Genomic DNA, 19095 nt, shown 5'->3' on the forward strand with positions numbered 1-19095 from the left:
ATGTGCACATACGTGATCAAACTTTTCATTAATGTTCAATCATGTTCTTTCAAAATAGTTTTTTAACTAGCAATTATTTAGGATTGGAATGGGTAAAACCTTCTGATGTTGTTTACTTCAAACCCTAAAACCTTCGACTTCCAAAATTTTGTAATTTAATTACTAAATGTCCTTCAACTTTTCAAATATTCTCAAATTTGTTACTCAAAGTCTCGACTCTCTTTTTTGTGTATTTAATTTGAAGTACTAACTTACATGGATTACTAATTTACAAAATGTCTCTTTTTGTGTATTTAATTTCAGATAATTATTTTTTTTAAAAAAAGAACTTATTTACAACGTTTTTATCTTTAAAATCCTTTATTGGGTTTCATATATTCTTCTTTCGTTTTGCTATAATCTAAATGCATTTAAGAGGGTTGGTTTCGAAATTGATGAATAAGAGTATAGTAAAAGGGTGTTGAAGAAGAGTGAGTATTAAGATTATAGATCGAAGCACGAGAGAGATTCCAACAGGAAGGTGAAATGAGGTGTAGTGGTAAGTGTATCTTCTCAACTTTTTTTAAGCTCAAAACAGTGTTGATGCAACTTCTAAAAGTAGGCAACATTTTGAACTAATATATTAACAATTTTCATCTATTTATGTATATAGACATATTGACACTAAGGACATTTTAACTTAAAAGGTTTATCAAGGGTATGAAGTTTATAAATTTTCTTCAGCAAATTATTAACGGATTCACCAAATGATAATGGTAAAGATATTGCTTCAGTACAGGTATACTAAAAGTGTCGTCTAATGTCATCTCCTCAATACTAATGGAACTTCTCATTTTCTTTTAACACAATTTCTAAATATTCAACGGCGCGATATAACATTTACTTCGTACAAATTTTCTTATCTCATTCAACAAATTTTTGGCTCAACCATGTGTTTGCATCGCTAAAGCTACAAAAAAAAAAAAAAGTTTTGAACAGAAAGAAAAGGAAAGAAAAAGACAATAATAATAAGCAAATACATCTTACAAAATCAAAAGTTTTCTTCTCTTTTAAAAAAGTATGATAATTGGAGAACATTAGCACAACTTTTCTTCCAATATAAGAAAAAGTTCAAATAGAATAAATTATGAACCTTCTCCCATGGGGCCATAAACGGTAAAGAATCGAAAACAAATTTTAATACATAACAGTAAGTTGACAACAAAAATCAACTACAAGCTTCAGTATTGCACATCTCCACATAATAAACAAACAGAAATACAAATACGAAGATAGAGATCAAAGGATTGCAGTTTTGAACCCTCAAACAAAATTTGTGAGGACTTTGCTAACCAGATGTTCCCCATAGACAGCTCTCTTGAATTTTGATTCTCCTCCTGTTCTATTCTTGCAAATTTCCAAAGGCTCTACAGCTGTGTCAAAGTTTGTCTGTTTTTACAGAACAACAGCAAGTTCATATACATTAATGAAAAGCAGAAGAAAGAGAGGGATTACTGTAGTGGATAGAAGGAACAGAGAGAAAGAGGAAGAGACCTCATAGAAATATGCTACACAAACTCTATATTTCAAAGATTTGTTGATAACTCGATGTAAAGTTGACTCGTACAGCCCATTTGAGTAGATCTACAAATTCCAAAAGTTTTTCAATCAAAATATCCAATTAATTTGAACTGAGATATTCAAACGCGATCCTGTACCTTGAGCATGTCACCAATGTTACAAACAAAACTTCCAGCAATTGGTGGAGCTGATATCCATTCTCCAGATAAGTTTCTCACCTTTCACCAACTTATCCATCAGTTTATAAAGCAATAACTGAAGCAGGAGAAGATAGGGAGGAAAGAAAAGAAGCAACACCAAAATCATTTTGATGATTGTTGATTGTTTCAATCTTTACCTGAAGTGCAGTAATATCATCATCCTGATTAACCAATGTCAACAAACCTATCAAGGACTGATATTTAGTACTATGTAATCAAATAAACAGATTTTTTAAACTCAGTCATGATTTAAAAGGCTTTTTTTTCCCTCTAAGTATTCTTTTTACCATAGTCGGTGTGAGCCCCGCTGGATGTTGCTCAATGGTGAAAAGTTGAAAATGAAAGGATGGGAAAAGAACAAGAGCCAAAGAAACACAAAAGCATTAGATCCTGAAGATATATAGGTAGAAAAAACTACTGAAGCTGCAAATTACCATCCAATGTCATTTTCTGGGACATCAGAGGCCTTCAAAGAGGAGATTCCAGGATAACCAATAAGACGCGTAACCCAAAATGAATTTCCAGCTCTATCTCCCTCGAATTCATATGGGGATCCACCCAATGCTAAAGCGATTCCGCGCATAATATTTCTTGAAACATCTGATAACATATTAGAATTGACAAGTAAGAATCTATATTTTTTTTTCCTTTTTGGGTTGGGTTGGGTTGGGGGAGCTAACAAAGAAACTTTGCCTGTGCAGAGGTTGATATATTCTTCCATCAGTTGCTTGAAGTTGGGAGGATCAAGTGGCCTATATCCATACAAATAAGAACAATCTCAGATTGAATCCATCTCAATACTATAAGTGTTTGATTCACCATCTCCTTAAGTTGGTGTAAACAATTTAACTCTGTTAGACTTACAATTTTATCGAATAACTCCATTTTCCATTTTTTATACTATTCACATTTACCAAGGAACTTTATCTTCCCTTCTACCACTACTTACCTTCTTAATCTACTTTTTACAATTATAGAGGAACTCAACCTTACAACTTTGCATCCTAAACACAAACTTACTAACTCCAACGTATGACCCCAAGACTTATTAACTTCACTCAATGGAAGTGGGCTAAATGTCCCCCAAACATTCCCTAAAATATGGAAGAAATATGTTGATAGTAAAATGGAATCACTGGAAGAGGCATTGAAACTGGCAACTAACAACAAATTGATTAAATCTATGTTTTCTTTAATTTGTTAGTGTCCGGGTCAACTTACACACTCCTCGAGTATCATGAGACAACTCGCTTGACCCTACAACATTAGGTGAAAATACTAGGTAGGTAACCACCAAGGATTGAATCTACATTTTGAAATCCATAAATTATGCTTACCATTGGTTACTACCCTCCATAGTTTTGCCAAGAGTTCCATACGTTCCTGGTTTAAATTCCCTATAGCACTGTATACAATTGCAAACATGAAGACACAGAAGTTTAGAAATTCAAAATACAGGAATAGATGGCTTCCATTATGACATGGAAAGTTAATATCAGCAACTTGTTCAATAGATGAAGACAAACTCACGTCTATAGCTTCATGCATATCTGGAACTCCTTTGGTTATGTTTTCCCCTACTCTTTGATATCCTCTGCATATAAAATTTTAAATGCGCATTGGCTTCTTGAAATTATCAACAGAAAATTTGGCTGTTTACATGTGTGAGAAATAACATCCTATTCTCTTCAACAAACCTGTATCCACTGTCTGGAGTCAACTTGATTTTAATTTTTTCTTCATAAGGAAGTTGGAAAAACATGCGTGTCACTTTCTTTACCTCACTAAGGAGGGATTCAGAAATACCATGGCCCTTCTGATAAATCACAAGACATTTTTTTGTCAAATTTCATGTCAACATATTTGTGTTAGAAGTGAAAAGAAAAGGATGAATACTTTAAAGAATGGTTATATTATCATACCAAAAAGTATTAGAACTGGACAGAAAACTTCATGTTTTGAGAAATAAGGATGTTATTAATTATTCTCAGTACAGCTAGCCAAGACCTTTTAGAATTTCTTTTCTTGAAAATTTTCAAATGGCACAAGTATTTTACTCATAACTTTAGATGATTATCCTTAAAATATTAAACATCTACACTATCAATCTCTTCTAAGTTAATAGTTTAATATGGTAGACCAAGTTAACTCAACTTCTAGAAGTGAAAATTTATTCGGGCTTGGAGGGGTAGACTATGCAAAATTGACTCACAAGTCATATCAGATGATCTTGATGTAATTGAATTTTCCTATGAAAAATCAAATGGTGCTCGAATACGAAGTTCATGAAGCTGCCTAGAAATTTGATACAGATTAATGGACCATTTACTTGGGTCTAATTTGAGATCCAACATTATTCTTACTTCCAGAAATCAGGTGGATCTCTACCTCAGCGCTAACCGAGCACCAGAGAAATGGTAGTCTTACCTTGACTTTTTGAGGAATCTTTCATCAGTGGTTGTGAATGACTTCACTAATCACACTGGTGCACAGGAAATGTCACTTGGGGATCTTGTCATTATGTGACTTCAACATTCATCTTTTATTTCGTTTTATAAACAACAAACTTTAGGAGCATTAAAAGTTGGGTCAAGAGTGGAATTTAAAGACATGTTTGGGAGTATTTTAAAATGATTTAAATCACTGTTTTTAATTAATCAAAACCAATTTTGTGTGATTTTCAACTTGAAACGACTGATTTTAAACTATGACTCCCAAACATGTACTAAATCCCTAAATAGTCGCAAGTGAAGACCTCATCAACAATGGAAAAGCTTGGCCAGGAGGGAGAGGTAGTCTTAATGGTGGTAGTTGGGAGGAAATAGACATTAAAATCAAGCAGAAATTGGTTTTTAGGAGTGGGTAGATTAATTATTGGAGGTAAAAACCAAGTGCTAAATCAAAGTAATTTCAACAACTTTACTTTGTGTGGGCCAATAGATTCCTAATTTGACACAGCAAGAAAAGTACTATGTAGAATAAGTTCCTTAGAACATTAATTACAAAGAAGAGACCAGTAGCTACCAGCAACATCAAATGATAATTCATCACTTCGAAAGAGAGGAAGGGGGCAATAGAAATACCGCATAAAAGAAGCCAGTCTCTCTACAAGCTTGATCTAATTGCTTAACAACTTCAATTACACTTGCATCCTCTCCCATTTTGGGATCATCTCTCTTTTCCATAAGAGGGCCAACATCTGAACAAAAAAAGGGTTTGAATTAATTAGAAAAAGAACTAAAATTTTGAAATTCCAAGGAGGAATTGCAAGTCCCTTTTACTTCCTCGCCATTTTGAATCTTCTTTTACGAAACCAACCAAAACCCATGATTCAGAAATTGCAAAAGAACATGAAACTAAAATTGAAAAGGTGAGGAAGTAATTAGGGTGTGATTACCGATTACGGGAAAGGATGTGAAGTCGGTAGGCATGAGTGAGGATTGATGATTTAGTCTTGAATTGAATAAGTACGAAAGAGAAATCGGATGATTTTGTTTGAGGTTCGTAGATAGGTTTATTTACAGATGAACAGTAAAGACCGGCAAGGCTGCTCCGTCCAGACAGGGGTCGGAGTTATGCAGACATTCGTCGTTGCTGAATCTCACCCGGAAGGGTTAGAACACAAATTTTGTATACAAATTATTTGGAATTAATAGTACCAAAACATAAAATATCATAAATGATGTAACCCACTGTTTACTAATCCACCTTTAAAATGGGTGCATTTGTAACGTGTTTTCATTCATGAATCTATCGTAATAACTATGATTCAATTTCTTCTAGTCATGTTCGTTACTTTGTATTTGATACTTCTTATCGTTATTATTATTATCTAATGATAATTAATAACGATATGTTTGTCGATAATAGTAGTTGTGATAGATTCATATACAATTTTTCTACTATGGTAGTAGTAATTAAAGATAATGGTAAGGGTATATAAGGAAAAATTGGAAAATCGTTTAAAACGGACAAAAACGTTAATATGCTACTTGATTGATTGACCTCAGTTTTCCAATTAAATTGTGTATGTTAGTATGAATTTAGAGGTTGTGGATCCCACATTTGATTATGATTGTTAAACAACAAATGAAATCAAATAGGTCATTTTTAGGTTATAATTGAATTAATGACCTAATTTTAAACTTTGTGAGGTCTTGTAAAAGTAAATATGTTTTAACATTTGCTCAACTTATAAGTATCATTTGAAATAACACAAGAAAACATATGAAAAGAAAGAGGTAGCTAAAACAAAGTTACATAAACTAAGATGAGACCAAAACAAAATTGCACTACATGAGGTACTGCATATCTCAAGCTTGATTGTGTATCTTTTGGCGCATAATTGTGACATAATCGTGTCTGGGCACCCCAAACTAGGAGATTATGCATCATCTGTTGCACAAGTATGTGATCACGTGGCTCTCTTTGTCCCCTTTTGTTTTGGTTATATCTTCATCAATAATGACTTCTTTTTAGGTTATTTTCAGTAATTATGAGTAAGTAATGCTTGTGACTTGCTGAATATGCATCATAATTACTAAATTTTTACCAAGCTATGAATCTGAAAATTGGAGAAATGTTATGATTGAAGAACTTGGTGCGATGGAAAAAAATAAGACTTTAATTTCCAACAAATCTCTTGTTTTCAAATGACTAAATAGACATATACGAAGTTCTTTAAGCCATTTTTGTTTCATTGATAGAGTGGATATCAGAATTAACACGCAGAAATATAGGATATCCTTAGTCTTGAGAGTTTTGAATAACCTATAGAAACATGATTTTTTTTTTTTTTCTAATTCACATTTTACACCATTACCCTTCCATTTAATTACATATACACATATCACCTACCACAATGATACTTATTGGTAGTAAAGAAAAAGGTGAGTAGAGTAGGTTTATATATAAGATGGAATATTGAGTGATAGGAGAGCATAAGACCGATGAGCTAATGAGATGGAGGTTTTATGTAATTGATAGTTAATAATGAATGAAGAAGTGTTGGTAAAATTGAAAAGGCTTCTAGAAAGGAAAATGTGAAGCATTGGCATCCGAATTTGGAAGAAAACAAGCGGCGCCCTGAGATGAAAGAGAACGTACTAAAGTCTCCCACTCTATTTCAAGAATTGGCGTGATTCTCAAGCGAAATTTCCGTAATTCACCACACAAATTCTTAAAGAAAAAGAAAAAGAAAAAACTCACAGATTCTGATTTGACTTTTGAAACCCCAACCCCAACCCCAACCCCCATCATCATCTCCCAATTTAATTTCCCCTCGATATTTATCCAAATTCAGAAACATAATCTTGACAATTTTATGCTCCATTCTTCCAATCTCAGCCGTACGTTTCGTTCAACCTCCGATTCTCCCCCACTGCTCCTTCCACTACCTTTTTCTTTCTATTAAACTCTCCTCTTACACGCTTCTTCTCTTTCTCTCTTTCTGTCTGCGCTACGATCGCCCATTTCCGATTTACGTTTCAGGGCTCCAACACCTGTTCTTGGGTTTCTTTACTTTCTTCTTATACACAGCCATGTCCGGGGGTATTGCACGCGGTCGCCTTGCGGAGGAGCGGAAGTCCTGGCGAAAGAATCATCCCCATGTCCGTTTTCGTTCTCTCTTCTCTTTTCGGGGAAAGACCCTTGTTTTTGTTTTGATTTTTCTTTTCTTTTTTTAGGGTTTTGTTGCCAAACCGGAGACGATGCCTGATGGGACTGTGAATTTGATGATTTGGCATTGCATTATTCCTGGGAAAGTTGGGGTATGGTTTTTTTCTTTTTCTTTTTCTTTTTTTCTTTTTTTCCTTGCAATTTCGTGGATGTGTTTTGTATTGGGGTTTTGATTTATGGCTTGATTGTTGCTTTGGATGTATTGCAGTTGATGCCTAAATTGCGACATGGACTCTTCCCATGTTCTGAATCTTGCATGCCCTAATTCTTGTTTTGCTCTGTGGAGCTCTGTGTTGGGTTCTTGATGAAGGATGTTATTTCTATGATTTAACGGGATGGTATTAGTTATTTAAGCTTCTAGACACCTCTTAGTTCAACTATATTTAGAATCTAGATTTGGGAAAATGAAACAAACTTTGTGACTCTATCTGTCTTCCTGTGTCTGCGTACTCGAACTTCATTTCACTTTTCTTTGCTTGTTATGGCGTTCGGGGCATCTAGGACTTTTCTTTTCAACTTGGGATTACGAACTGGCCTGTCTTTTGAAGCTTTTATCCTTGCAATCAACTGGTATTATGGCTAAAAGACAACCTTCTTTCCCATGGCAAACTATCTTGATTTCAGGGCTCTAAGTTCCTTTTGGCCAACTACTTGAACTCTCTGATCACCAAATGAAGCTTGTTGAATACAGGAATTGAAGAAAGGTTTAAAGTAAATTGGGTACTATATTAAAACCTTTTTTTTAAGTAGTATATGGTGACCAGTGTCCAGTCGACACCTTCATGCAGATTCTTATGATAACAAAACTGAAAATATTTTCCCCATATTCCAGGTTCTTCAATATATAATCCATTTGCTGCTGTACCATGTTAGTATAAAGAAATGGAATAAGTGAAATCTTGAGTAATTATCTAGGCTGAGAAGTTATTTTGGTGTATAATTCTATTAGAAAATGGAAAGTAATAATTTCCAAATTGCGACTAGGGAAAGGAGGTATGCATTTTATCCTTTGTCAGCTGAAATAGGCCTACAAGTGCGTTGTTTAAGCACAATTTTAGGCCGTAGCATGCTTTTCATCAACAGTAATTGGGGATTTCCGTTGACAGCCTCACTTTGAAGGTTTAATTATTAATACTTGTTGGGTTCTAGTATCAAGTATGTGAATGACTTTGTTGAAATCACATCTATTGTCTATGTGAATGGATCCTTCCCGACTTGATTTTTACTTGAATTTACTTTTCCCTTTTTTTGTATACTTTACCAGACCTATACCTGAGCTTTGCTTGAAACTCAACGTTTCTGTTTTTACACTGAAACTAGATTCACTCGAGCATAAGTTGGTCTCAGACTCTCAATGCATTTTCAGTGTATGCATGCATAATACTTTAGTAGGAAAGTCTTTGGTTATTAATCTCTACTTCTGGGTTACGCTTTCCACTTTTCTTAAACTTTGTGCTGTTCTTTAAAATGTTCCCGTCTATATTCCTTCTTTCTATCATGTATATTAATCTGTGGACTTTGTTCATCAACTTAAGTACTTCTTTGAAGTTTTCTATAGCATTGAAACTTGACAAAGCTATTCTTAGAAAAAAAAAGGTTGACAAAGCCATTAATTTTCTACAGACAGACTGGGAGGGTGGTTTCTTCCCCCTTACACTCAATTTCAGTGAAGACTACCCAAGTAAGCCACCAAAGTGTAGATTTCCTCAGGGCTTCTTCCATCCTAACGTGTACCCATCAGGAACTGTCTGTCTATCGATTCTCAATGAAGATAGTGTAAGTAGTAAATGAAATCTTATGTCTGTATGTTCATTGAAACATCACCTGTCCTATCCTTGAATTTCCTTTGTTCATGTGTAGGGGTGGAGACCAGCCATAACAGTTAAACAAATTCTTGTTGGAATCCAGGATTTGCTGGATCAACCAAACCCTGCTGATCCTGCTCAGACAGAGGGGTATCATCTCTTCATCCAGGTATGTCATATTTTGTTTTTAGATAGGGCAGCGGAAAGCTCAATCCTTGGCCATGAGGGTAGGCTAAGTGTATTCCGTAGTGATATATCTATGCTTGCAGATGTAAAACTAGTGATTTCAAAGATTTTGGGAGTGGTAATGGCGACATTTGGTTCTCAATTTTGTGTGAAGGCATGAGAATCAGAAATCCATGCATATAGCATGTTCAGCTATTGGCATCTGACCTGCTTACTAATGTGTGGGAGTTTTAAGAGACATATTTGTTGGTCAAGGGTGGGGTGTAGTAAATTGAGAAGGCGTAGAAGAAATCAATTAATTATATGATTATCTGTTGTGTCTTTACCCTCTTTACCCTGATTGGTTTAGGGCTTGTTGGCAACTTATTAGTTTTCTATTTTTTGTTTTTGAAAAATAATTTTTAAAAAACAGATGTGTTTGGTAACTAATTCACCTTTTTGTTTTTCTTTAACCAAGAAACTTGCTTTTAAAATTATGAAGGAAAATTGAAAATGAATAAAAGATACTTAAAAAAAAATACATTTTGTTTTCCCAAAACAGAAAACAAAATCAGTTATTGAACGTATATGTTTTTTTTTAATAAAACAATTTTAAAAACATAAAATACAAAAACAAAAAGTTGAAATGGTTACCAAATGGGCCTTAGTCATCTTTCTTATTCTGTTCCACTATAATTGATGATTCTCCTCGAGTATTACAACCATTGCTGTCTACTTTTGCACACTAATTTTTTTTGTTTATTTCTAAAAATTAATTTTTCAGATGATCTTATCTACATGGTCCTGTGATTTTGAATTTTGTGCAAATTATTTTCGAGGGGGAACATTTTATGTATTTTTTATATTAATTGTTTCTAGATTAGATACAACAAAAGAGGCATACAATATGCATTTCTAGACTGCATGTGATCCTTGAAAGAGAAACTTTGAGAATAGTTGGTTTTCAAAATGGAAAAACTGAAGGGGTCTTGACGGATGGCCGTCCAATTTCCAACTTTCATATGTCCTCATGAGTCATGTGAGTTTCAGTGTCATGTCCCTGGGAAAGGGTGTATGATTCTGGTTCTTACCTATAAACCACTTGATTTGGAGGGATTACTTGAACCATACTCTGTTTGAAGAGATTTCTGACTGCTAGACTGTGTGGTTGGTAGCGGTTATTTTTGTTGAGGCACAGAGGTGTATACTTGAACAAGATGTGTTCTATAGGTTGTATGACCACGCCTTTGAGCTAACTGGCTGAAGAGTGTAATAACACAAGTTTTGTGAATGTGATGGAATTGGATACCTGTCTGACTTCTCTGATTTTCTATTGTTAAATGGAAGAATTTATTCTTGTGCAGGATGCCGTTGAGTACAAGAAGAGGGTTCGCCAACAAGCCAAGCAGTATCCACCTTTGGTGTAAGCTGATTGTGGTTGCCATTAAACTTCTTGAGTACTATGATGATATTAGCAGCCAGTTGCCACTGATTGAATCAACATTTTAAAACTGACTCGTTTTATAGATCGTTGGTATGTGGTGCACATTTCAACTGTCATGATAATCTCTGAAACTTTAGTGTTTCCCAGATATGGAACCAACTTATGTCAATATTTATATTGGTAGACATGTCAACAGCCTGGTGCTGCATTGTGTTCATATTGTGAACTTGTGGTTTCTTGCTCTAAAAAGTGTATGAAAGAAAAGGTTTTTTTCTTAACGTATGGATCAACTGCTACTTGCTTTTATAAAGAATGCCTTTTTTATGTAGGTCTTCTCTCTTAAGATTGATTGAATAACCTCATCATTGCTCTTGATAACAGGGATGCTCATTACTTATTTAGATTTTCCTGTCAATGGCTGCAGTGGCAATCAGCGCTTTGAAGTAGAAATCTAGAAAATTATGATGACTTGGAAACATTCTGATGATGATTTTTCTTTATGGTATTTTACTACTTTTTAATGTCCAATCATCTGGTTTTGCTAAATTAATACGCTTGTGTGGCCGTTGTTGAGTTTTGCTTGCATTGACACATGAAACGGTTTAAGAACACGATCAAGTGGTTAGCTTGAAATTGTCACCGTTCCCCAATGTTATCCTCCTTTTTATCTTTACACTAAGAAGTCATTTATAGGCTTTCTACATTTACATTTGTCCCGCACGCACTCGAATCATCATCTGAACCCTTCCAATGGTTACTAGTAAGAGTGAGGGAACTGAGATCCGTTTGATTTGGGAGTTTTGGACCTTAGTGGAATTTGAAAAGTAGTCATTCACAAAGGACATTGATGTAATTCAAGTCTGAATTTAATTTCTCAAAATGAATTCTCTGCCAATTATGGCTAAGATAAGGGGTATTTATTGAGAATTTGTAAGTAGTTACAATTAGTTGAAATAACTGTTTATGAAACAGCCTTAACTGTTAAACAGTTTAACTGTTTAAACAGTTTAACTGTTTAAACTGTTTTACTAACTAACTACAGCTGTTTAACCATAGCTTTATTCTATATTACATCATTCCACCCCCTTAGCATCAAACTCGTCCCGAGTTTGTCATGAAAGTTGAAATCCATCTGGTGCAATGGAGTATGACCAAACCAACCTCCTACATTTTGGACAAAAATATTGTGTTCGAAGGGATAAAATCGAGACAAAAAATCAAATATGGCCACTAAAAGATGAATCTCTCCATCGGCCATAAACCCAAAAAAGACGTTCCCTTCAATCTCATTTAAAGCCGTCTTCAAAGAATCAATTTCAAAAGAATAAACTTTTGAAGAAAATCCTTCCAGAATCACATTTTCTTTATTATTCGCTTCAAGTTCTTTGACGGTTTGAAGATTCATTTCCACCTCAACCAATGTGTCGTTGATCTTTTGCTCGGTGTTTGATACTTCTTTTTCATCTTCTTTGTTTTCTTTACTCATATCACTGCCTTCATCTTCAGCTAGTGCTATTGTTTTCCTTTGGGGGCAGTTGTTGGATAAGTGGCCAGGTTCACCACATCGAAAACACTTCCCTAAGGACGGGCGAGTGTAATTGTTTAGACTCTTCCCCCTGCCTGCTCCTTCTTTCTTTTTGCTTGCCTCTTGAGTATCGAACTCTTTACCCTTCTCAGCCACTGATGTTGCTGGTTGTTCCTCCGTCCTCCTGTTGTAAGGTTGCTTCTTGGTGGAGTTCGTCTCCCATGTAATCTTTCTGTTAGAGTTCTTCAATCGTGCTGTGATCATTTCCTCTACTGTCTCCGCAAGAGAAATAGCTTCCGACAAGAAGCGAAAGGGCTGTAACTTTACCTTTTCCTTGATATCAAATCGTAATCCGCCAATGAACCTTGCAATCTGATGCTGTTCGTTCTCACTCAGATTGGTTCTTGCGCTCAATCTGTGGAATTCTTCAATATATTCTGCCACAATTCGGCTCCCTTGGCGGCAATTCTGATATTGATTATACAATGTTTGTTCGTAGTTCGGTGGCAGAAAGCGTGTCTTCAAGAGCTTCTTCATCTTCTCCCACGATTGGATAGGTGGTTTGCCGAATTTCTGCCGATTTATTTCTAGTTGGTCCCACCAAGCCGAGGCTCCTCCCCTCAACTTTAGAGCCACCAAATGTACCTTTTTTCTCTCGGGTGTATCCATATAGTTGAAGAAGTTCTCTGTATTTTTAATCCAGTCCAAGAAAGATTCAATATCGCGCTTGCCGTTGTACGTTGGTAAGTCAATTTTCATTTTGTAGTCATGATAAGTTTCTCGTCGTGCCTCCTGCCCTCTGTACCCTTGGGGCATTCGGTATTCTTCGTGGTCGTTCCAAATATTTCTTTGCTCGTCTCCACTTGATGATTCGTGATCTTGCGCGTTTTGCCATTCGTCATAATCTTCTTGATCATCGTCGTCAGCGTATAATTGTGGTGGTGGGTTGAAATCAGCCCTTCCTCGGTTAGCGTATCTCGGGTTGTGGAGATTTCTGAAGTTTCCCCGTCCACGTTGTCTTCGCCTGTTGTTGATTTCACCATCGTCTGCCATTTCTGCTTCGAGCCGGGGCGGTGTCCGTAATTCGTCCATCCTTCTTGCCAATAGTTCAAAGTTGTCCATGACTCTGTCTATCTTCCGGTGTAAATCTCCCAAGGAGTCTTCGACGGCCAGCAAGCGAACCATTGATGTCCTTGGTGAGAGGGCGGCGGTGTCCTCCGTCTCTTCTTGCGCACGGTCGTCCCCCGTGGCTGGGTTGTTTCCTCTCCGGCCAGCCATCCGTCCAAGAATCGGGGCTGCTCTGATACCACTTGATGTAATTCAAGTCTGAATTTAATTTCTCAAAATGAATTCTCTGCCAATTATGGCTAAGATAAGGGGTATTTATTGAGAATTTGTAAGTAGTTACAATTAGTTGAAATAACTGTTTATGAAACAGCCTTAACTGTTAAACAGTTTAACTGTTTAAACAGTTTAAACTGTTTTACTAACTAACTACAGCTGTTTAACCATAGCTTTATTCTATATTACATCAGACATGCTTAAGCTTAAGCTTGTGGGTTTTGTTGTTTCTAAAATTAAATAAAGGGAACAAAGTGGAAAGGACCGATTATATTCAATTCAGATACAATTTTGAATACAATTTATATAGGGGATCAATTTTTTATTTATCAAACTTAATTTTGATTTTTACTTACAGATACAGACAGTCATGATACCAAACTAACACTTGTAGATAGATCAATTTTTCATCCTATCGATTATTTACCTAAAACAAACTCATTGATATGTTGGTATATATGGGTAGTTCGATTAAAATATTAAGGATGGATTAACAGATATTTATCATGTCTCTTATATACACATAAAACATAAAATAAACTAAAATACTTTGTATTAATTTCAATATGATTATGAGCTCTGATAATAAAACCCTTCAACTTAGCTTAAAAACAAGACAACTCATTGTTGAAGGAGCAGTTTTTCAGAACATTTTTTGTAAGATTGATCAATATTTCTCATAGTTTAAAAATATTCTTAAAAACTTGTATTTGTAGTTTAAAATGGACATCAGATTAGTCCTATCCTTTTAGCTTCCATGAAGATCTTGAAACATTGTCGTTATTGTTTCAAAAGCTTGTAGAGTAGTTTGAGAATTGTTTGGGACTTTAAACATTGGCAAGTATTGTCTTACTATTTTAAGAGTTATCAATTGTTCAACTTTCAACTTTCAAAATACTCCAAACCTACGTTCCTGTTTTGTTTAAGTTAATTATGTATGCTTTTGATTAATTGAAATTATACAAAATATGTCGTTTAGGTTAAAGTTTCATGATAGGTTAAACATGTCATGCATTATTTTATTATTTTTAATCAATATCAAAATAATGCAATTATTTTGTTTCCTACTAACATCAGGTTACCCACAGTTATAGATAATTTAATTCAAATTTTGGATAGTTTAAATTTGAATTTAGTTTCTCTTTTTTAGTATTAACTTTAATGGAATGAAAATATTAAAAATATTTTTTAAAAATTTTTGTTACTAGGCTTTGAAAAGGTTAGAGAGGTAATATTATTGATTAACTGAATTAGTTTTCAACCTGATTAAAGGTTAATCAGCTTAATCATCCATAACTAATAATTAACAAATTTTAAAATAAAAATTGAATATATAACCTTGTTGAGTTAAAAGATTTAACTAATGTGACCGCTTTTCGAATCGTTTTAAATTTTGTTCTCATTTGATAATTGAAATCTCAATCATATTTCAAAAACAAAAACAAATTTCAAATTTTGATTTGATTTGATTTCTTAAAAAAAAAAATGGTAAAATGTAGATAAATAAACAAACGAAAAGACAAAATAGTTATGAAACGTAGCTTAATAATTCAAAACATTCTAAATTGATAGATAACTAGTAATTTGTTTTGGTAGCAGAATTTAGTTCATGAACTATAAATTCATCAAAATATGAAGGTGCAAAGTCAAATTGTTACATACAAAATTATTCCCAAATATCTATCAAATTAAGTTTTTTTTTTCTTTTCAAAATCTACACCACAATTTCATTATCGGAATTAAATTAATTTTAGAGATCAAGCAGAAAAAATACGTAGACAAAAGGCAGTGGTAAAGAACAAAACACAAAAGATAAAAATTAAAATTAAAAAAAAAGTTGCTTATATCATCATCAGTTATTTAACTTATTTCTCACTTGTCTTCAAGTTCTCAATACATGTTCTTGAATCAGTTTTCTGTACTTTACTGTTGTTTGTTAATGAAATTCTTTTCTTTGTTTTTGTTTTTTCTTAAATAAATATTTTCAGTACCCATATTCTTGATTTTCTCTATAATTTAATATAATTGTTGAATTTTCACAACTACTTAAAATATAAATTTTGTGTATTTTAGTGCTTTTGTTTAAATGAGATTCTAAAATGGACCTTCAAAATCAATTTTAATAATACGAAAAACGTATTTTTAAAATAGTTAGTCCTTTCCTAACATATACTAAATCAATCATTTCAACCCAATAACCACTTGTTTTTAAGATCTATTCAAGTTAATGACAATAATAATGATAATTATAAATTTAGACTAACTGAGTCATATATTTAAGTAAAGTCTATATATACATATATGTCCATTATCATCACAAGACAACATTAAGAAAGAAACAAGAAGAAAGGCCACTTAATTCACACACCACTTTTCACTTCTTAATTTTATACTTCATTTATTGTGATTGAGTTAGGGAGTTGTATAAGAAGAGAGACTTAGTTATGAAGTGCAAATTATTAAATTAAAGAAGAAATGAGTTATGAAGAGAAAAATCAAGAAGAAAATGGGTCAACAACAAGGGATGATGCTTTGCCATTTCACAAGCTTCTTAGCTATGGTGATTCTTTGGATTGGGTTTTAATGGGATTAGGGACTTTTGGTTCACTTCTTCATGGCATGGCTCAGCCAATTGGGTATCTTTTGCTTGGCAAAGCACTCAATGCATTTGGGAATAACATTACTGACCTTGATGCTATGGTTCATGCCCTCTATCAGGTATATCTATTATTTTTTCATTCATTTTTCTATGATTATTTTTATCGACAAATTGTTGAAACCACCATCTCAACCAATTATGCACCCTCAAACTTATACAAGTGTTATAATTAAACCTTCAAACTTACGTAATTATAACAATTGTCTAAGTTGTTTGTAAGCTTAATTTAGTTTTTACAAATTTTCCTTAATTTACTAATATGGTTTCCTTGATTCACTAGTATGGTTGGTATCCTTAGTAAAATTACAAATTGTTAGAAGTTGATATAGTTTAAAAATAATAGTATTAAGAAAAAATTGTTCCATGCATGCCATTTAACTCAAATATCTTTTATCTATGATTTGTTTGTGTTTGAGATTGTTCTCCATGTGTTGTTGCTACATGTTAACACATTAGGATTAGAAAGTTTGATAGCTAATTGAATGGCTTGGAAGAGTATTAAACCAAAACACATGTTGTGTGTGTGTCAGTTTGAGCCCAAAATCTGTGTTGATGAACCAATGATCATCCATTCTCTAAGTGAAGATTATTTTGTTTTGGGCAGGTGGTTCCATTTGTATGGTACATGTCCATAGCCACTTTGCCAGCAGGAATACTTGGTAAAAGCCCCTTCTTCCTTCAACATTTCAATAAATTCTATATCTTCACAGATATATCCTTACATTTTTCTCTATCTAGAAATTGGGTGCTGGATGTATGCAAGTGAGAGACAAACAGCTCGTCTAAGACTTGCATTTCTACAATCAGTCTTGTGCCAAGAAATTGGTGCTTTTGACACAGATCTTACTACTCCCAAAATAATCACCGGAATTAGTGGCCACCTGAGCATTATTCAAGATGCTATTGGAGAAAAGGTAACAAATTTGCCAACTCTCAAGTGTTAGAAGCACTCATAAATGGTTACACTTTTCATAAAACTCACCAATATAAACTTTTAGATTTAGTGTAACTAATTAGCACGATATTAGAGTTAAACAGAAATTGAAGTTTGATTCTCGATTGTTATAACCTATCAACATAAACTTTTAGGTCCACTGATTAATTTTCATGATATTTTATGATTGTTTGGGTGCAGTTAGGACATTTTATATCGAGTGTGACGACTTTCATCTGTGGAGTTGTGATTGCCATTATAAGCTGTTGGGAAGTGTCCTTGCTCACTTTGTTGGTTGCACCATTGGTTCTAGCAATTGGAGCCAGTTATAATAAGAGGATGACTGTCATTTCCTCTCTCAAAATGGATTGCCAATCTCAAGCTACATCATTGGTTGAACAGGTAAAAATACCAAACAAATATGAAAAGAAAAACGTTATTTCTATTAATTTTAGAAAAGTTCTACTCATCTCTGAATTTTGAATTGTAACACATTATCTAAATCATTAACACTTATGATGGTCATCCGTACCAAATTAAGACCATACTCCATTTGGCCACTTATGGATCTCCAGAAAAAACAAACTTAGAAAATTCTTCTCAATAAATAAACTTAGGGAAGTCATTGCTCAACTTCAAGTTTTCATTCTTTTGCACATACTTTATCTCATTCATTTACTCGTAGAATGGTCGTCAAATAAGTATGTAAGACCAACATTTAATTTATGATATTAATGACAATATTATTCTTACTTGTTTTCATCTACTTTGAAAACTATCACCACAAACTAATATACCAAATCATTTCGACATGTTTTTTCTTCATTCACATGTTTCTTAAGAAAATATTAAGTAACTCACCTAACTTCATGCCACTTTGGAGTTTCTATGATCAAACCATAAAAAAAGTGTATCTTGTCGGTGTAAATTGCCTATCAATTCCTTTAAAGCTTTTCTTAAACATATATACTTACTTCTTTCATATTCTCATGACTCTTTTCATCAAGACGTGTTCTTAGTTCATAGACCCCTTGAACTCGAGCATTCCACAATAGTTAGAAACTATACGTAGAAACAACCAAAACTTATGGAAAATAAAGCAAAGAGATTGTTTGTAAGCAAATTTAATTTGTTTTTAACATATAGATTGATAATGTTAACTGACATGTATAGAGCAGTCAATATCTCAAATAAGAACAGTGTATGCATTTGTGGGAGAGAGAGGCAGCATGAAGGCATTTGAAGAGCAATGTGAGAAACAGGCTGTAATGTGCAAACAAGAGGCACTTGTGAAGGGAGTGGGCATAGGAATGTTTCAAACTGCAACCTTTTGTTGTTGGAGTCTCATTGTATGGATTGGAGCTGTTGTTGTAACTGCAGGGAAGGCCAGTGGAGGGGACGTCATAGCTGCTGTTGTGAGTGTTCTCTTTGGAACAATGTGAGTATATTCAAGTTCCAGACTCGTTTTGATAACCATTTTATTTTTAGTTTTTTAGTTTTTTGAAAATTATGCGTGTTATCCAACCTTTTCTATACATGATATTTTCTTGTTTTTGTAAGTAGTATTTCAACTCTTAGCCAAATTTAAAAAACAACGGTAAGTCTTTTTAAATTACATTTTATAGTTTGACTTGGATTTTGAAAAATATCGAAACAAAGAAACAAATAGGTGGAGTAGTAGCTGATTTTCAAAATTAAAAACTTAAAGCTAAGGTCTCATGACCATTTGGTTTGAGAATTTAAGTTATGAACATTATTTTCACTTATAAATTTTTTTATTGTGTTA

At 33.8% G+C, this 19095-nt stretch overlaps 2 protein-coding genes across 3 annotated transcripts; one reads left to right on the top strand and one right to left on the bottom strand.

The window, feature by feature from the left end:
* Positions 1-1063: 1063 nt before the first annotated feature.
* Positions 1064-5440, bottom strand: LOC101209241 (probable 2-oxoglutarate-dependent dioxygenase At3g50210). 2 transcript variants are annotated; one of them, XM_004151813.3, is made up of 12 exons: positions 5158-5440; positions 4844-4959; positions 3458-3576; positions 3291-3354; positions 3098-3165; positions 2454-2512; positions 2195-2360; positions 2048-2067; positions 1898-1944; positions 1698-1778; positions 1534-1623; positions 1064-1428 (listed from the first exon to the last, which is right to left on the bottom strand). In XM_004151813.3, the coding sequence occupies exons 1-12, from the start codon at positions 5189-5191 to the stop codon at positions 1303-1305; spliced, it is 990 nt and encodes a 329-aa protein (XP_004151861.3). In that variant the 5' UTR covers positions 5192-5440; the 3' UTR covers positions 1064-1302. The 2 variants fall into 2 exon arrangements, with proteins under 2 accessions (XP_004151861.3, XP_031736851.1); XM_031880991.1 differs by lacking the exons at positions 4844-4959; positions 5158-5440 and adding an exon at positions 4188-4328.
* Positions 5441-6892: 1452 nt separating this feature from the next.
* LOC101208997 (SUMO-conjugating enzyme SCE1) lies at positions 6893-11178 on the top strand. The gene is made up of 5 exons (XM_004151812.3): positions 6893-7369; positions 7445-7528; positions 9060-9212; positions 9297-9410; positions 10771-11178. Exons 1-5 carry the CDS (start codon positions 7301-7303, stop codon positions 10831-10833), a joined length of 483 nt encoding a protein of 160 aa, XP_004151860.1. The 5' UTR covers positions 6893-7300; the 3' UTR covers positions 10834-11178.
* The last annotated feature ends 7917 nt before the right edge of the window (positions 11179-19095 follow it).

The sequence above is a fragment of the Cucumis sativus genome, chromosome 2, assembly GCF_000004075.3.
Source record: "Cucumis sativus cultivar 9930 chromosome 2, Cucumber_9930_V3, whole genome shotgun sequence".
Taxonomy (NCBI): domain Eukaryota; kingdom Viridiplantae; phylum Streptophyta; class Magnoliopsida; order Cucurbitales; family Cucurbitaceae; genus Cucumis; species Cucumis sativus.

What these genes read in the sequence shown, in the direction of transcription:
- LOC101209241 (XM_004151813.3), bottom strand. Translation starts at nt 5,191, where the DNA reads ATGCCTACCGACTTCACATCCTTTCCCGTAATCG. An exon ending in AGACTGGCTTCTTTTATGCG is followed by an intron (nt 3,577 to 4,843) that starts GTATTTCTATTG and finishes GTGATTTATCAG; the next exon opens with AAGGGCCATGGTATTTCTGA. An exon ending in CGGGGCTCACACCGACTATG is followed by an intron (nt 1,945 to 2,047) that starts GTAAAAAGAATA and finishes AGTCCTTGATAG; the next exon opens with GTTTGTTGACATTGGTTAAT.
- LOC101208997 (XM_004151812.3), top strand. Translation starts at nt 7,301, where the DNA reads ATGTCCGGGGGTATTGCACGCGGTCGCCTTGCGGAGGAGCGGAAGTCC. An exon ending in GGCGAAAGAATCATCCCCAT is followed by an intron (nt 7,370 to 7,444) that starts GTCCGTTTTCGT and finishes TTCTTTTTTTAG; the next exon opens with GGTTTTGTTGCCAAACCGGA. An exon ending in GGTATCATCTCTTCATCCAG is followed by an intron (nt 9,411 to 10,770) that starts GTATGTCATATT and finishes ATTCTTGTGCAG; the next exon opens with GATGCCGTTGAGTACAAGAA.